The sequence below is a fragment of the Rhineura floridana genome, chromosome 16, assembly GCF_030035675.1.
Source record: "Rhineura floridana isolate rRhiFlo1 chromosome 16, rRhiFlo1.hap2, whole genome shotgun sequence".
Classification (NCBI taxonomy): Eukaryota; Metazoa; Chordata; class Lepidosauria; order Squamata; family Rhineuridae; genus Rhineura; species Rhineura floridana.
The window spans coordinates 27,503,514-27,521,777 of record NC_084495.1 but is presented as its reverse complement, the minus strand read 5'-3'; the positions used below and the strand labels follow the sequence as shown (position 1 = coordinate 27,521,777).

Here is an 18,264-nt window from a genome sequence, read left to right as displayed (position 1 = left end):
TCATGGTTTATTTTGCTCCCAACAAACCACAAGGTTTGGTCCTGGCTTATTGATTGTGGTATGTTGGGGCAAAAACAAACTTGGAGCCCTGGTTTGGGCTTAACTCAAAGCCAAGGATTGTGATTTTTTCCCAGTGCAAGAGTGAACAAGCTCACTTATATTCATTGAGGCCTTTGGAGGACTATTTTGCTGAGATCAGTTTGCAGGGCTGGCGCCAGGCATGCCAGATGTCTTGAGCACCAGCCTGCCCTGGCCCCAGCACCCTCACACACGCACACACGCATGCACGCAGCCAGGCATGACCGGGCCCTTGGGCACCAGCCTGCCCCAGGCACGCAACTCCTGCCTGTACCACCTACCTCTCTCCTGTGTCCAGCTGCTGCACGTGCTGCACGCAGGGCTGCCATCAACCAAGATGGTGGCAGAGGCTTCTCTAAGGGACTGATACCCTGCCACCATCTTGGTTGATGTCACGCATGCACAGTACACTATGCGCATGTGCACATACTTGCCATCAACCAAGATGGTGGTAGGTGCATCAGCCCCTTAAAGAAGCCTCCGCCACCGTCTTGGTTGATGGCAGCCCTGTGCATGCAGTACACGCAGCAGCAGAAGGCAGGAGAGAGAGGTAGGTGGAGCGAGCGAATGAACAGGCAGTCTGGAAGCTCCCTCCCTGTGATCTGTGTCAGGGACCCTGTGGCAGATCATGGAAGGGGAGTGCTACTCCCCTACCCTAACAAAGGGCCCTTCAGGGGCCCCTGTGGGCTGTGGGACCCTCACCCAGGGCCCAACCTGGCCACCCTTTGGCACCAGCCCTGTCAGTTTGTATGGTACTCATTGCTAGGGATGGGGGACAAATTCAATTCAGTTCTCATTTAAAGGCAAATCTGTCAAATTTGCACTTTCCTAAACAATATAAGAACTGAAACACAGTCATCCTTTGAAATTTGCACTTATCTGAATTTTATGATGCAGTTCTCCAACCAAGCAATGTTTACAAAAATGCAGATATTGTGGGAAGTATGCATAAAAATTAATATATTAGTGCAAATAAGATAAAATGTAATATATTGGGAACATTGTTTGCAAAAATATGTACGTTGATCAAAACTGCATACAAAAATGTTTATTAGGAGTTTGCAACAAAAGTTTGCAACAAAATGGTGATGGATTTTTTTAAATCACAAATTGCGGCACAAATCTGGAGAATCTGAATTTAAAATTGGAAATATGAGAAATTCAGATAAAAGATATTGATAGATCCTTCCATCCCTACTTGCTATTTTATGTCATCTTCTATTATTTTAGTTTATGCCAAGTCTGTTTTGTATTGGTGTTTTAATCAGTTTCAATATGTGTATTGATGTGTTTCCATAAGTTATACACCCCCTGCAAGCAAATGGTTAAAAGCAATATAGAAATGCCTAAACAAACAAAAATGCACAGTAAACTATGGTTGACCATGACCTAATCTGGGCCAGTAAAGTCAGCAAAGAGAGGAGGTCTCACTCCTCACAGACCAACTCAATAAATAGCCTTTAGAACATAAGAAGAGGTCTTTATAGGCCAGCATGCAGTTCTCATAGTGTCCAATCAGATATCTATGACAGGGATGGAAAACCTGTGGCCCTCCAGATATTGTTGGACTACAACTCCCATCGGTTGGCCAATGGTTAGAAACTATGGAAGTTGTAGTTCCACAGCATCTGAAGGGCCACAGTTTTGTCAGTGCAGACCAGTGGGAATCTGCATAAGTGCAACAGCACTTTATATACAGTGCCATCGCCCTGCCGTTCTAGACAGCTAAGGCTCCCCTGGTTCTATTACCCCACCCATTTTGAGGGTTTCACTCTAGCTCTTGGCCAGGTAACCTGTTATCAGCTAGCCCACACAATCACATTATATTTAATAAGGCAGAAAAGATAGCATAGATGTTGAGATTGTGTTGTCTCCATTGCATGTGTGAGCTCATGGGAAATGCAACTTAACAGTGCAGGGGCAAATAATGTGGAGAGGGGGGCATGCTCACTCTTGCCTCTCTATAGCATCGTCTATGCTGGCACCTCTCCTTGGTTGCTCTTCAACATGTATTGCAATTTCGTACTAAGGTTATTACTATTTAAAGCTTACAAAATGTTGAACAGTACATATTCATTTATCATTGGACTGGTGTTTGGATATCACAACAAACCACAGCCTCAGACTCTTGTACTCCCCCTCCCCATTGCAGATGCAAGGAGGAGTTCAGAATTCTACACTTCCATTTTTTTGTTCACTGCAGCATGTTCTGTCATCCAAACACCACAAATTGTGGATAGCCATAATTATGGTTTGTTTGAAACAAGCCAATTGCAAACCATGGCAACTGGTATGTTTTGGGCAACTGTAGTTAAGATTAACTACAGTTTAGGTTTCGGACATAACACTAAACTGTGGGTAATCAAAGGTGAAAGAGAATGCTTCTATTGTCCTCACAATCACACCAGAGGAAGAGAGAGGAGGAGGGAGAGTAAGAGCTCAAGACTCAAACAAGCTCATTCACATCACATTCACCTAGGGATAGGCAATGTGGTGCCCTCCAAATGTTGCTAGACTCCAACTCTCATCAGCCCCAACCAGCATAGCTAATGCTTAGGTATGATGGGAATTGTAGTTCAACAACATCTGGAGGACACCATATTGGCTACCAAGTTAAACCATAGTTTATTGTGACATCCAAGTGCATCCAATGACTGGCTGAAAACCCTGTATATGTAGTTGGGGTTGGACATTCAGAGCCACAAGTCTTTATGTCTCCATCCCCATTCCTCCAGTCCTTCCCACACCCAAAATCTAGGAAACTGCTCAGCAAAGCCCCACCACAAATGCACAAGGATATTCCCTTAAAGTTTTTAGCAACAGTCTATTTTCATCTGAAATCTCCATCTCCAGAGAGTTGGATTCTATGGCCCTTCTGTTATCTTCCAACTCAGTGATTCAAGGGAAAGAAAAAAGATCAATTGGTGGCAGAGAGCAAAAGAGCTCTTTGTGTGTGGTGTGTGTCTGTGTTCATTCTTCTTCCATTACCTAAAAAGAAATCCCTTCTTGGAAGAAATGAAAGGCAAGTGTTATTTTGGTGACAAGGTGCAAAAAAAAAATCGTTATATATTGGAATGCTGTAATGTGCAATTAAGAGAACTATGGGCTGTATTGCTTTTTCTCTCAGAGCAAGATGACTCCGATTAAATACTATGTAAAAGGAAATCTAGCACAATCCAGAAAAATGATGTTGGAAATATTAAATTGACTATGGTAGCATAGCTTGTGACTTCTCTGATAGCAAAAATGCCTTGTGTGCGTAACAGCTCAGGGTCAGAGTCAGGCCAAGCCCCTGGCTGTTTGGATTCCCAACAGGATCTGCTGAGGCTGAAGACTTGTGTTGGGACTGGACTAGGATTTTTTTTTAAAAAAACCACAAATTCCTGCAGAAAGGTGGAGAACTAAATTTAAGATTGGAAAAATGACAAACAGAGAGAACCAAAACTGACAAATCCTAGTCTGGATAGGGATGGAAAAATCATTTAATTTCAGTTGTCTCCATGTCTCATTTTTCCAATCTCAAATTCAGTTCTCCACATTTCTGCAGCAATTCTCCGTTTAAAAATCCTCATGAAAATTCTCCAGCATTTTAGTGTGAATTCCTCCTCATAAACTGAGGGAAAGCCTTGATCCTAAAATGCATTAGTTAGAAAGACGTACTCTGTTGGCTAGGTTTGGGCAGACAGCTAAGCTCTGGTTAATTATTATCAGGCCAGGCCAAATCAGAGGCTCCCTGCTTCCTGCTGAATCAGACCAAAGATCCCTAGGGACCAGCAACCTGTTTCCCACAGATATTTCCAGGAAGCCGTTGAGTAGAGCATGAATACTCCTACACATACCCTTGTTCCCCAACATTTGACACTCAGTGGTACACTGCCTTTGAACCTGGAGGTTCTATATATCTATCATGGCTAATACCCATTGTTGGGTACCTTTCCTCCTCCATAAATCTGTCTAATCCTTATTTAAGCAAGTGGCCATCACCACATCTTGTGACAGTGATCTCCATAGATTAATTGCACCTTGTGGGAAGGTATCCTTTCTTGTGTTTGTCCCACCAGTTACTTTCAATGGTTTATCCACCACGAAGTGTTAATGTTATGAAAGGAGGGAACCCCACTGCCTTACGTCCTGTACACCCTGCATCATTTTATACACCTCCTTCAATCCAAACTGAAAAGCCCTAAACACTTTGGCCTTTCCTCCTATGGAAGAGGCTTTGATTGTTAGGGTTGTGCCTCTTCTGTCCATTGCTGGCCTTTTCGTATTTCCTTCTGTGCCCATAGGAATATTCTGATGCCTGCACTCACTAAACTACATTCAAGCCTTGGAACATGAAGTTCTTGGTTCAAGTCCCAGAATCCCTGGCACTTAACTATCTCCAGGTGAGAGGTGTCCAGGTTGGTCCAGGCTTCAGCCTCATTAGCAAGGCCACAAACACTTTAGCCATTAAGTATTACTCACTGATAACAGGCTTAAAAAGAAAAGAAATGGAGAACACTTATTATTAGAAAGTGGCTTTGCACCAACAATTCATTTTCTAGAAACAGATGGTAATGAATTTCATCCACTTTGGGGCTGGGCAGGATCGAGCCAGCAACCTGTTTTATATTGCTGGCTCTTTCCCTAGCCGTCATAATAGTTTGATGGCTGGCAGTACTCAAACTTTGTAGGTCAAATGTTTCCTTTCTCAAAAAATGCCCTCTGAATTCTCCTGATCTGATCTCATTTGTGCATGTGACATTTTCACAGGAGAGCATACTTTATGTTCCAGATAGCTACTGAGTCCCTTCAGCTTCCCAGCTGCACATCATCTAGCAACCCAAGGATTCTGTTGCTTTTGCCACTTTGATAATAGCTACTGATTTCTATTTAGCAACTCTAGGCCCTTTGCAGCAATACAACACTTAAAGAAGGTGTTTCGATGAATTGCTTATGTCCATTTTCATCCTAATTTCAAAGAGCTTGTATCCCAATGGAATGAACAAGGGAAATGTATTAGCATTTTTAGCATGAGCTTCTGTGCTAAAATGTTTCTCTTTCCCCTTTTCTCTCCACATACCTAAAGTGATGTTCTGTGTCTGTTTTCAGAGGCAGGATGCTTCTGAATGCCAGTGGCTGGGAATCACAAGTGGAGAGAGTGCTGTTGTGCTAGGTCCTCCATGTAGGCTTCCCAGAGGCATCTAGCTGGCCACCATGAGAACAGAATGCTAGACTAGTGGGACATTAGCCCAATCCAGCAAGCTCATCTTACAACATCCTTCTGTTGATATGAATCTGTGACTAAAAACTGAATATGTTACTTTGGAGATTAAGAAAATGTAATGCTCTTGGAGGTCGCTGATTCATAGGGTTGCTGTAAGTCATAGTCGACTTGAAGGCGCATAACAAGAACAACAATTCAATTAAAGCTTCATCAGAATCTTGAATTTGATTCTTTTGGTAAATCAGAATTAGCAAGGGAGAGATTTAATCCACAGCTGATACAAGGGGAAAAAACAGCACGGGGTCACCCTTTAATTGTTTTTGAGAATTCCAGTACATCAAAGTGACCTGTATTTTATTTTATTTTTTATTTCTTACATTTATATCTTAGCAGGTGTCTTCTTCAGAGGCCTTGTGATTTAATAGGCATACACTGCAAAGGGCAGAAGATAAAAACATGTTTAAACATTAATTACTCATGATGAGTGACTCTGGATTTTTTTTAACAAAAAAATAGCTGTTTTAGGAGGATACTGTATCATGGATAAACATTGGCAGTTCAAAGAAGCAAAATCTCTGCATAAAAATAATTTTAAATTGAATTTTAATTGAATGCAGTAATCATAATAACAATAAAGGAAAGATTTCACCATTGACACATACCATTTCCTCCTGTTGGCATATCTTAAGAAATAGTAACAAAGTTTCGCCAATATTATACATCCATACCCTGGGACTTTCAAATGAGTTAGCTGGGGAGGGGGTGCATTTTAAGCAGGAATGGGGAACTTTTTTCACTTACACTCCCATCCAAGCTATCTCCCCCAGGCAGTAGCGTAGTGGCAATTCAGAAGTGCAGGGTCCCTTCATGTTAGTCACAACCATGCCCCCCTTTTTGCTGCAGGATTGAGAATGAGATCCTTGTTAATGCCTTCTCCCACAACAACAGACATCCCTAGGAGCCAATAAGCATTAAAGATTAGAGTATTAGCTATTGAAAAGAGTCTTCTTAGTGTCTGATTCACTTCCTTTCACTTTAATTGGCTCCAATCAGCAGGAAAGAACAAGGAAGCATGTTAGAAGATACCTCTCAGTGACTAACACACTCCCCTTTTGTGCTGATTGGCTTGTAGGATGCTGGAGACAGAGGGACTCTGCTGGGACCCTTCTCCCAAAAAACGTAAGGGGTCTGAGATCCCCTTAGACCCTGGACGACTACACCTCTGTCCACGGGCCACATACCAATGATGGGCCAAAGAAAACATTTTTTCTCTGTAGAGTAGGCTAGTTACTATACACCCCTCTCTATCCTCCATCCAGGAAAACAAAAAGCATTAACAGAGGTCAGGAAAAGACGCTCAAGGATGGTGCACAGCCACTCTAAGGAAAAGGAACGTGGCTAGGGAAGTGGTGTGGCCTGGAGAGAGGGTCCCAAGTAGGGATGGGCGAGAATTTCAATTTAGTTCGCATTTCAAGCAGAATTTTTCAAATTTGCACTTTCTGAAACAATATGAGAACACAAACACCGCCGTCCTTCAAAATTCACATTTATTAGAATTTTGGGGTGCAGTTTGCCAACTAAACAATATTTACAAAAATGCATATATTAGGGGAAAGTGTGCATAAAAAGGAATACATGAGTGAATATAACATGCAAAAAGGCATGAAATGATGAGAAATGGGTTACAAAAATGTGTACCTTTGTCAAAGCTGCCTACAAAAATGTGTTTATTTGGAGAAATTCTCATTAAAGTAATGGAGAATTTTCATGAGGATTTTTTTAAAAAAAGAATTCACAGTTTGCTGCAGAGACGTAGAGGACTGCATCTAACATTAGAAAAGTGAGAAACTAGGAGAACTGAAATTGACAGATCTTTCCATCCCTAGTCCCAAGTGCCAGACACAGCGGCCTGGAGGGCTGCATTCAACCCCTGGACGAAGTTCCCCACCGCTGTCCTAAAGTACTATCTCATGCCTTGTTATATCTTCATTGCAAAACTCGGGAGAGCAACAAAATGGTCCCCTTTGATGTAACTCCTGCAATTCTTTCCTCCACTCCACTTAACCCCCCCCAACTGAGATTTGAAAACACAGACACACAGGAGCAAATGTAACTCACCATCTCACGGGGCAGAAGAGGCGGACTGTGAGATTGGCTTTGCGCAGGTTGGAGAGAAAGACATGCTTCGCAAAGCTGTAATGGTGGACCTGCAGCCGAGTTTCAGGGAATGGGTTAACTTGGTAGCTGGGAGAATGTATCACTTGAGCAAAGCAGCCGGAGCCCTGGGGAGAAGCAATCACTCCTGCTTTAGTGTTCTACTTTTGGGAGGACATCTATGCGATAATGATAATAGCATTGCCCAAGACAGCTAAGGCTCTGTATTCTTCTCTCTCTCTCTCTCTCTCTCTCTCCCTCTCTTTCCCCCCCCCAAACTTACTGTACCACTTTATATAATTCTGCTGTTTCATATGAATAGGTGCTTGTTAGAAGAAAACATATAGCTATTCAGTAGGGATGCAATGAATTGGTTAGAGTATTATTTGATGAAAGACCTTTTGGTCCATTCAAGAGGTGCCCTCAATTAACTGGGTGGCAGATATTTTTACACTTGAAAAAAATATAAATAACTTGCCAGCATCACAGTTGGTAGATGTTTTCATGGAAGAGGCCATCCCCCTCTCTATGTTGTGGAATCTTGTGGGACTTTAAAGACTAACACTGATTCTGGGATAAGTGTTTTCCCGAGTTACATGCATTGGGTAAAGTGAATTGCTATCCACAAAAGCTTACAACAGGGGTGGGGAGCCTTCGGCAGCTTGAGGGCCACATTCCCTTCTGGACCACATTCTGAGGGCCACGTGACAGTGGTGGGTGGAGCCAGAGGCCCAACTGGGTGGAGCAACAAATGTACCTTAGTACGGTAGGGTAGTTTCTACACACACTCATATACCCCTTTCTATCCTTCATCCGGGCAAGAAGAGGAATGGCCAGAGTTCAAGGACACATTTCAGCCTGGCAAAGAAACTTGGGGTGTGAAGCAATGCCTGTGCGGGTACAGTCTGGGGACAGGACTAGACAGAGAGGCCTGTAGGGCTGCATTTGGCCCCTGGACCCAAGGTTACCCACCCTTGCTCTCAAGCAACTTCCTCTTTTGGGTGGCCCCATAGCTTAAAGGCAGGGCATATGCGTTGCATGCAGAAGGCTCCATCATTCATCTTTAAGGTGACAAAAAGATTCTTCCTTGGCTTTGCTGCAGCAGACTAACATGGTTACCCTGCGGGACATTTAAAAAACAAACAAACCAAAGATGATGCCTGCTACGGCACATGTCGAAGTAAGAACATTTGTGCACCTACGTATTTATTAAAAGAAATACTTGGAAGTATTCCCTTTGACTAGACATGGCTGTACAAATTCTGCAGTCATCATCTGAGTCTTTGTGAGGCCTGTAATGGAACGGTCTATTTCCACCTCTGATACTTGCCTGAGGTGGGTTAGTCCACTCGGCGGTGCGCTTGGTTGTTTGCTTTCTCTCGCTCTCCGTCTGTGTATGTTGGAGTGAGTGGGAGGCTGTATGGCAGGGGTGGGGAATCCCAGACCTGGGGGCTGAATGCAGCCCTCTGGACATCTCAATCTGGCCATTGAGACTCTCCGCAGGCCACGCCTCCCTCTGCCTAGGCCACGCCCCTCACTAGGCATGCTCTATGCCATCCTCAAGCACTTTTGTCTGACTGGACTGTGTTCTCAAACTCTAATCATTCCTCTTGCTTGCCTGGGTGGAGGATAAAGACCTATGGATGCACTGAGCTTTGTAAAAATCTCTGACTTTTGCTTGGCTGCAATGTACCCTACTGTACAAAGCAGAGATTGCCAACCGCTGCCTGCAGGTTCCGTGGCACTCATGCCTTCAGGGGTGCCCCCAGCAGGTAGCCCAGAATCCAAGGTTTCATTTTAAGAAAAAAATAAGTCTCCCTAGCCCTCTTAGAAAGCAGTTATAGAGTAAAATGTACAGGTACCCTTCTAAGCGATTTATGTGAAATGAGCCAGCCTGGTTATTCTGCCTGTCCATGTTATTTGCAAATGAATGAAGGCAGAGCTGTGACTGATAAGTGAATTGTTTGACATCCTAGGCCTTGTTTAGGATTGACACTGGGAAAATTCAGGGTTCTTGTGCTTTTAACAGCTGTATGGTAGGCAGAAATTCAATAGGTCTAGTTTGGAAATACAATTATGGGAAAAGATTCACCATGACTAATTTCTTACATTGAGTTATGCCATGACCTCATGGAAGCCATTTTGCGGTATAAAAGTAAGAGTCACATGAGTGTCCCCTGAGCCTACAGACCTCAGAACGTAGGGGAACGTAGTCAGTGGCATCCTCCCCCAAGCAGTGGTGCTCATCAGGGTGGAGCAAGGTAGCGGCAAGGTTGTGGGTATTCCATGGTGGCACATGCAGAGCACCACCACTGCTCACAGGATGCCACTGCCTTTGCCCCCCTCTCACGAGCCACAATGGATTGGGTGGCCTTGGATATCACTGTCTCTTGCAGCCTAACCAACCTCACAGGGCAGTTGTGAAAATACAAAGGGATACATCTGACAGAGCTTGGGATCATAATGAACTCCTCAGAGAAAGTGCAATGAGCTGTTAACTCATAAAGCAATCCATATTCGATGGATTCTTTGGGCCAAAGCACCAGATTCTGTGCTTAGCAAGTCTCATCTCTAGTGCAGGGTGAAATGATGTCTGTGGTTTTACTGCCTTTAATGACTTCTCTAGCTTTGGGGCCGACGGCTTCATTAGAGAAAGGATTCCTTGATTTTTATCCTCTGGGGAAGTCGCTTAGCCTTTGAGCTCTTAGTGTTGTACACCATACTAAGTTTCCAGAGCAATCTTATAATGCTCTCAGGCCCTAATAATTTATTCCCTGCAGTTGGAACAAGAAAATATATGAAGTGATAACAGTCCCAGCACACAAGAGGATATATCTTATTCTTAACTGTTACTTACCAAGGACAAAACCTTTCGTTACAGCTGACGGATGGGGGGGGGGGCGATTCAATTCCATTCACATTGTGAACCTACCTGATTTGCACTTTCCAAAACAATACTGAAACTGACACGCAGCATCCTCTGAAATTTGCACTTCTCCAAATTTTGCAATGCAATTCTCCAGCCAAGTAACGTTTACAAAAATGCATATACGAGGTTGAAGTGTGCATTAAAATATATACATTAGTGAAAACAACATACAAAAGTGTGTTATATGAGGGGAAATTGCTTTGGAAAAATGAGTACATTAGGCAAAAGTGCATGCAAACATATGTATATTAGGAGAAATTCCTACTGAAATCCTGATAATTTTCCTGAGGACTTTTTTTAAAAAGCAAATTGATGTGGAAATGCAGGGAACCTAACTTAAAACCAGAAAAATGAAAAACTGAGAGAAATTGGATAGATTTGCCTATCCCTAGTTACAGCTCATGGTTACTCTGGAGAGTTTAACCATGACACTCTAAACCAGATTAGGGAACCTGTGGCTCTCCCGATGTTGCTAAATGACAGCTCCCATCAGCCCCAGCAAGCATGGCCAGTGGCCAGAGATAATGGGAGTTGTCGTTCAGCATCATCTGGAGGGCCAAAGGTTCTGCATGCCTGCTCTAAGCCAAATTTTGGCTTAGCTTGGCACAGTGTAATAGCAAAAACCACCCAAGCAGCTAAGCTTCTGTTCAAGAGGCTGCAGAGTCACATGCAAACCAGCTCATAGTATAATATAGTAAATCAGTATTTATGGTGTACTCATAGACTTCAGCTAAACGACTGTTACGACATTGGGGGAAACTAACATACCACTCGATTTTTCTCTTGAATCATTTATTTATTTATCATTCCCTTTTTATATCTCCTGCCCTTCCTCCTACGGAAGCCCAGGGTGGCTAGTGACAACCATAAAATGCAAATACAGTAAAATAATAATTAAAATATCAACAAACTCCATGTCAACAATTAAAGCAATTAATGACATTTTTATTCTTGAGGTTAATTAAACAAAGGCTATTGTTCAATAAGTTGTTTTCTTGAATAACATCTTTGGGGGAAGGCAATTTAATTAGCAAGACAAGATCATAAGCTTTTGTAAGGTATAGCCTACATCTTCAAATGCTCGACATGAGAATTAGGGATCAGAGAGAAGATGGTGTCCATTCACAGCAATGGGTTCTCTCCCAGCCCTAACTGGAGATACTGGGACTTGAACCTGGGACCCTCCGCATGCAAAGCAGATGCTGTGCTACAGAACCATGGGCCTTCCCCATGATTAAGAAATAGATACTGAGGACATACTCCATTTTGAGCAGAAAAGACATCTTGCTGGTCTCCTTGATTATTTCTGATTGATGATGTATATTTATAAGCTTCTAGTTGTAGAAGGATGTTTTCATCTTTCTCCAGGCCCACATGAAAGACTTAGAAATGTCTTGGAAAAGTTACTTTTTTGAACTACAACTCCCATCAGCCCCAGCCAGCATGGCCAGTGGCTTCGGCTGATGGGAGTTGTATTTCAAAAAGTAACTTTTCCAAGCTCTATGTGTTTGCTTTTGAACTGCCCTTTTGGGGAAAAGGGAGAAGAAACACAAAAACAAGTTCCCAAAAAACTTTTATCATTATCTCTTGAAGTTGCACAAAATGTTTGCCTCTAGACTTCTGAAAATCAAGGAATGGAAAGGGGATTTGTAGATTACATAAGCAAAACCTTTTCCATTTTTGGGCTTCAACACTTGGCTTTTCTCCATGCCTTTGTTTTAATTGGTAGGAAGCCTTTTATGAACCACTGCATTGATACCGGAATATGAGAATTACTTCATGTTGCTTAGCTAGCTAGAGTTCAGATCAGAGGCATGTACAGAGCAAGGACAGTAGCTCAGTAGTACAGAGCACATTTTACATGCAAAAGGTTCTATAGTAGTAGTAGTAGTAGCATTTCAGTTTATTAATCATTTGACAAATAAGGAGTCTCCAAAAAACTTAACAGAATTCTAAAAGCAAAAAGAATGGCATAAATTTAGAAAAAAGATGCATTACAATAATGCATTATAATAAAAGATTCAAGCCCTGCATCTCCAGCTATGATGGGAAATCTGAGATTCTGAGGAGCTACCTCCAGTCCCAGGTAGGGATGGGGAAAGAAATTTGATTAAATATGAATTCATCAAATTCACACTTTCCAAAACAATATGAGAACCAAAACACAGCCATTTATCCGAATTTTGTGATGCAGTTCTCCAACCAAACATATTTACAAAAATGCATATGCATAGGGGGGAATGTCCATAAAATGAATATATTAGAGAGGATGTTAAAATATATTATGTTAGGGGAAATGGCTCACAAAAATGTGTACATGATGAGGAATTTTGGGATTTGTTGGACCCGGGGTCCTAGATGAGATTGAAGACACTGGCTTGACTGGATGGAGAGCTGCCCCATGGCACTGCTTGCCTGGAGTTTCAGGACAAAGACATTTGTAGACTTTGTATGTTTTTAATTATATGTATTTTTATTTGGAAGCCGCCATGAGTTCCAGTTTTGGAAAAATGGCGGGATAAAAATAAAGACAACAACAACAATAACAACAACAACAACAACGAATTAGGAGGTTACACATCAGCATTACATAGACATTACATAAGCATTGCATAGGCATTGCATTGGCACTGCATATGCATTGCATTATGTTCTAGTCAATTTCGCAATGTTCAGCACTTCACATACCAGTACATTTTCGCTATGAGTTAAGCATTTCAGTTAATGCAGTCCTTCCTACATCTTGGAGAGGACAGGGGTGTTCAGTGTCTGTTCAGTGTTATCTTATCTTATAGAGTTCAAGATGTACCATACATATCAGCACAGTCAGGGAAGACAGCTCTGAAAAGAAAAAGGTTCTGGCTGGCTACTAAACTATTAAAATAGTATAAACCTTATAAATAGTATAAATTTGCTTATTGTTTGTATAGAAAAAATTCCCCATCATGCATTGGTCAAAAACTGCATACAAAGATGTGCTTAGTAGGAGGAATCCACACTAAAATGCTGAAGAATTTTCATGATGGTTTTCTGTTGTTGTTTTAAAAAAAATTGAAATTGCTGCAGAGATGTGGAGAACTGATTTTAAGACTGGAAAAATGAGACAAGGAGATAGCTGAAATTGGCAGATCTTTCCACCCTAGGTGTGGGGCAGATAAGGAAAATAAGGAACTAGTTAGGCCTATGGACTGGAGGTTTCCCACCAGTGACTAAAATTTTAAAATGGAGAGTTATAACATATTAAAAGTAGTCTTGGGAGGTTCATTGGCTTCCTGCAAAATGTTCAAACAATGTGCAGTGCTTAAACAGTTGCTTAATGTTTAATACAGTGTTTTAGTACATCCTTCCTACTGTGTTTCATCAGCCAAACTGAGCTCCTGTGGTGTCAGGGCTGCTTTTGAAACTACGCAATGGAATGTGAAATCCCATTTTCTTTTTTTTCCTCGCAAGGGGATTCAGTGAGTGGGGGACAGGGCAGAGTTTCACTTGCTGATTTCTCCTTCTTAGGCTGGTGGTTAAGAGCACAGGAGTGCTACCAGGAGAGAAATTGGCAAGCCTAATTGGAGCTCATTAATTAAAGCCAAGTTTCCCAAACAGTTTTTTTTTGTTCTGAATTAAATTAGAAGGCACAGTTCACATACCCTAAACAGCTTACATTTAAGCCTTCTCCAGGTGTTCATCCTGGACACATGAGGGCCAAAGGTCCTCCATCCTTCAAATTTGCACTCCTCCGAATTTTGTGATGTAATTCTCTAACCATGTAATGTGTACAAAAAATGCATATACTGTGTATTAGAATGCATATATTAGTGAAAATAACCTACAAAAATTTTATTTATTTATTTACTTAAAATATTTCTATCCCACCCTTCTACCCTATAATAGGGCAATCAGGGCGGCTTACAAAAATAAAATCAAACATGTACATAATAAAATTGTAAACAGTAAAATCACAAAAACATTAAAATAAATTAAAATACATAAAATACAATGCATTATATTAGGAGAAATTGCTTTGCAAAAATGTATATATTGACCAAATTGCATAGAAAAATGTGTATACCAGAAGAAATTTGCATTAAAATGCTGATGAATTTCCACAAGGACTTTTTTAAAAAAAATCACAAACTTATGTGGAAATGCAAAGAACTGAACTTAAGCAGAGCTTGGAAAAGTTACTTTTTTGAACTACAACTCCCATCAGCCCCAGCCAGCATGGCACTGGCTGGGGCTGATGGGAGTTGTAGTTCAAAAAAGTAACTTTTCCAAGCTCTGAACTTAAGACAGGAAAAAATGAAAAACTGAGATAAACCAATAAGATTCACCCATCCCTATTCCTCAGCTGATCAGCATGGATCATCTGAGAGGGTCAGCTCTCCTCAGCCCCTTTTGCTCTTTTGAAAATAATAATAGACCCTACTCACCTTTGTTTTATGCATAAAGAACACAGTTGCGTGAAGAATAAATACAGCTGCCCCAATTGTGCCTTCTGGTGAACCATGACTATTGGGTTCAGGCTCCACACAGGTGTTTAACTTAACTGGTTTATTTACTTACAAGGTTATATGCAGGTTCCTAGCAGGGCTCCTTAGCACAGGCCTACTGCAGATACTCTGCAAGACCAGAGATGAGAAAGCTGTAGTCCTCCAGATGTTGTTGGATTCCAACTCAGTTTCAGCCAGGGATGATGGGAGTTGTAGTCCAGCATCTACTGCGGGCCATAGGTTCTCCATCTCTGCCCTATTTAATGGAACAGAGAGAGGCTGGGTTATACTTAAGGGAAGAGTGCATAGTTAATTCACTCCCATTGTTTCCAGGTTGGACCTAGCCACAATGTATGGTCTGGATCTGGTTTGCTGCTCTGATCTGGTTTGCTGCAGTCAAATTCTGTAGGTTTTACAATGTTTTGTTATTATAAGGATGTTTTATTACTTTTAATTCTATTTCAATGGTTTGGATTTTATCCTTTATATTGTATTATATTAGCTTTGTTAGATGTTTTGGAAATGGCTCTGTGATCTTTTTCTTAATAACAACCAGTATACAAATACAGAATGAATGGATGGATGATATAAATAAATAAATGAAACACATGTAAAGAGTAGTGGCTGGTGCCCACTGGGCCTGGTGGGACAGAGGTCAGAGAGCCCAAAGAGTAGGTGGAGCCAGAGACAATAACAGACAGAGCCAACTCATTCCAGTTTTGTCCCCATCCTTTTCTCTTCTCAATTCTATAAGGGCAACACTGAGATGAAGGAGGAAGAAAAAGCTGACACATTTGAACTGGTTCTAAGTAGGAAGACAGGCAAATGGGGGCTAGTTGAGGGCAGACTTAAGTTGGTGTGGCACTGCCTAGGGAGGTGCTAGAATTCCTCCCAATTCAGATTTGGTAGCAAATTTCCCATTAAATTACTTAGGTCCCAATTATCTGAACGACCGCCTCCTGGCCTACAGACCCTCTGGGTGTTGAGATCAGCAGAGGGGACCCTTTTGGTAATCCCCCCCACCCTTGGAAGCTCAGGGTGGTGGTGGCCTGGGAAAGGGCATTCTCTGTGACAGCCCCTAAGCTGCAGAACTCCCTCCCCAACAAGGTGTGTCTGGCAACTTCATTGTACAATTCTGGCGAATGCTGAAGACGCACCTTTTTACCCTGGCCTTCGACACCTGAGATGTATATTTTTAGGACCCCTCTTATTTTCTGTGATGTTGCTTAAGTTGCTTTTAACTGTTTTTAATTATATGTTTTAAAATTGTTTCAACCCTGACCTTTGAATGAAGGGCGAGTAATCAATTTTATTATTATTATTATTATTGTTATGCACTATCATTATGGATCAGATGCTTATGTAGTGATTTTCCACTACTATTTTCAGAAATGGATTTTTTTTTTAAAAAATGTCCACCTCTAAAATATTGATATTAATGTCAATATTTTTATCAATATTTCCTTTTAAAATACCGATAAATTCCTGAGGGGAAAAACAGGTCAGTAAAAACAGCAGCTTGCAGACAAAGAACAAACTCAAATCGATACCAGCCTGTTAGGTCAACAGAGTGCTTTTGAACCCTCATGGGCCAATGTGCCCCACTTGTCCTAATGGACCGGCTTTCACTGTGTCCAATAAATACTAAATATTTCACAGAGTGCCAAATTATGTGCTAACCTTTATTTTATCCCCCACCCCCTCATATCTTCCACAGAGATCCAAAATAGCTGTCTATGAGAAAATGTGGTCGTACATGAAGTCGGCAGAGCCGTCTGTGTTTGCCAAAACGACAGCGGACGGGGTAGCCCGCGTGAGGAAATCAAAGGGGAAGTTTGCCTTCCTGCTCGAATCGACCATGAATGAGTACATTGAACAACGAAAGCCCTGTGACACAATGAAAGTTGGTGGGAACCTGGATTCCAAAGGCTATGGTGTAGCAACTCCCAAAGGCTCAGCATTAAGGTGGGTGGAATAATATAACAATATCCATGTTGTTATAGTATTCCACCTACCCTGATGTATTGTGTTGTCTTTTTCTTTCTTGTGGATTTGAGGTAAACTTTAAAAAGTTTTCAAAAAAAAAATTTCAGTATTCCATGGAGTTAAATAAGATGGTAAATTATGGTTTCATTGACTTTAATGCATCCATTTTTTTTCCTAAAAGTTCTCTCCGTGTTGTCCTTTCTGATTGTTTGTTGCTGTTTTTAATTTTACAGTCCAGTGGCTTTTTTCAATTTAAATGGTAAAAGCCTGAGTTTAAAACCACCATACGTGATGGGTGTTAATTGCATGATGTGGTGTTCTTGTCACCTCTTTTTTTTCCTTCCTTCCTTCCTTCCTTCTTTCCTTCCTCTCCTCCTCCTCCTACTTTTTTTTCTCAAAAGACAATTTCCCCATCCTGCACACTTCAGTTTTTTAAGCAAACGTTTATAACCTCCATGCCACCTTTCCAATATTTAAACCTTGTAACAGACACATTCTCTATAGCGCCACCTCCCTATGAAAACCAAAAAGAAAAAGGAAAGAGAGAGAGAGAAAAAATTTTGCTGGCCAATTTGTCCTCCTTCTGCTCCTTTCTTTATACGTTTTTGAACAACTTTAACCGAGCATCTGTGCATTATTCTTACGAGTTATGTTTTATCGTTTCAAGAAATGCTGTTAACCTGGCAGTATTAAAACTGAATGAGCAAGGCCTCTTGGACAAATTGAAAAACAAATGGTGGTACGACAAAGGAGAGTGCGGCAGCGGGGGAGGTGACTCCAAGGTCAGCCTCAATGTCACCACAATCGGGTACCTTAGTCAAGAGTAATCGGCAAGGCTGTTATTTTATGCGTCAGGGAAAAAAGAGCCTAGACAATGAGAACCATCTTGGAAAACCATCATGGTCAGGTGACTTGCTTGCCTAGTAGCTTGCTCAGTTGGGGAGACTTTTGGGGGAAGGGTTCCCCCTTTGCACTGTTTATTGTTGCAGTCAAACCTGGGCCCTTACTGTACTAACAGAAAGAGGAGACACCAGACTGAAAGTAGTATCCAGCGCTACTCCTACTCAAAGAAGGCCCATTGAAATTAATGGATGCAACCTAGAATTTCATCAGCTGTGGTTGCATTCTTTGGGTGGGATCCAAAGGGAGAATATGAGTCTCTGCTTGCACACCAGAGATTTACATGGGATGGCCTGTGAAACTCAGGGTTACTTGCAGTTATGCTTGAGGGGTTCAGTCCAGGACACTTCAGATCTCAGTCATAGTTGCTAAATGTTAGCTGTGTGCCTGTGTTGTGTATGTAAAAATGAGAGGACAGATATTAAGATCTACTTGCTTGAAAGCAATTATTTTGCAAGCGTTTGTAAAGCTGCCAAGTCCTTTGCAGAAAATTAATTACTAATTTTCTCAAGTTACATAATAGGAAC

At 41.6% G+C, this 18,264-nt stretch overlaps 1 protein-coding gene across 2 annotated transcripts in view; it reads left to right on the top strand.

The window, feature by feature from the left end:
• GRIA3 (glutamate ionotropic receptor AMPA type subunit 3) overlaps positions 1 to 18,264 on the top strand; it is a 236,851-nt gene that overhangs the window by 178,614 nt on the left and 39,973 nt on the right. Inside the window, exons 13-14 of one of the 2 annotated variants that reach the window (XM_061598227.1) lie at positions 16,569 to 16,717; positions 17,505 to 17,619. In XM_061598227.1, the coding sequence (XP_061454211.1) occupies positions 16,569 to 16,717; positions 17,505 to 17,619 (264 nt within the window). Of the gene's footprint in view, positions 1 to 16,568; positions 16,817 to 17,504; positions 17,620 to 18,264 lie in introns of both variants that reach the window. The other variant, XM_061598226.1, reaches the window with a different exon arrangement.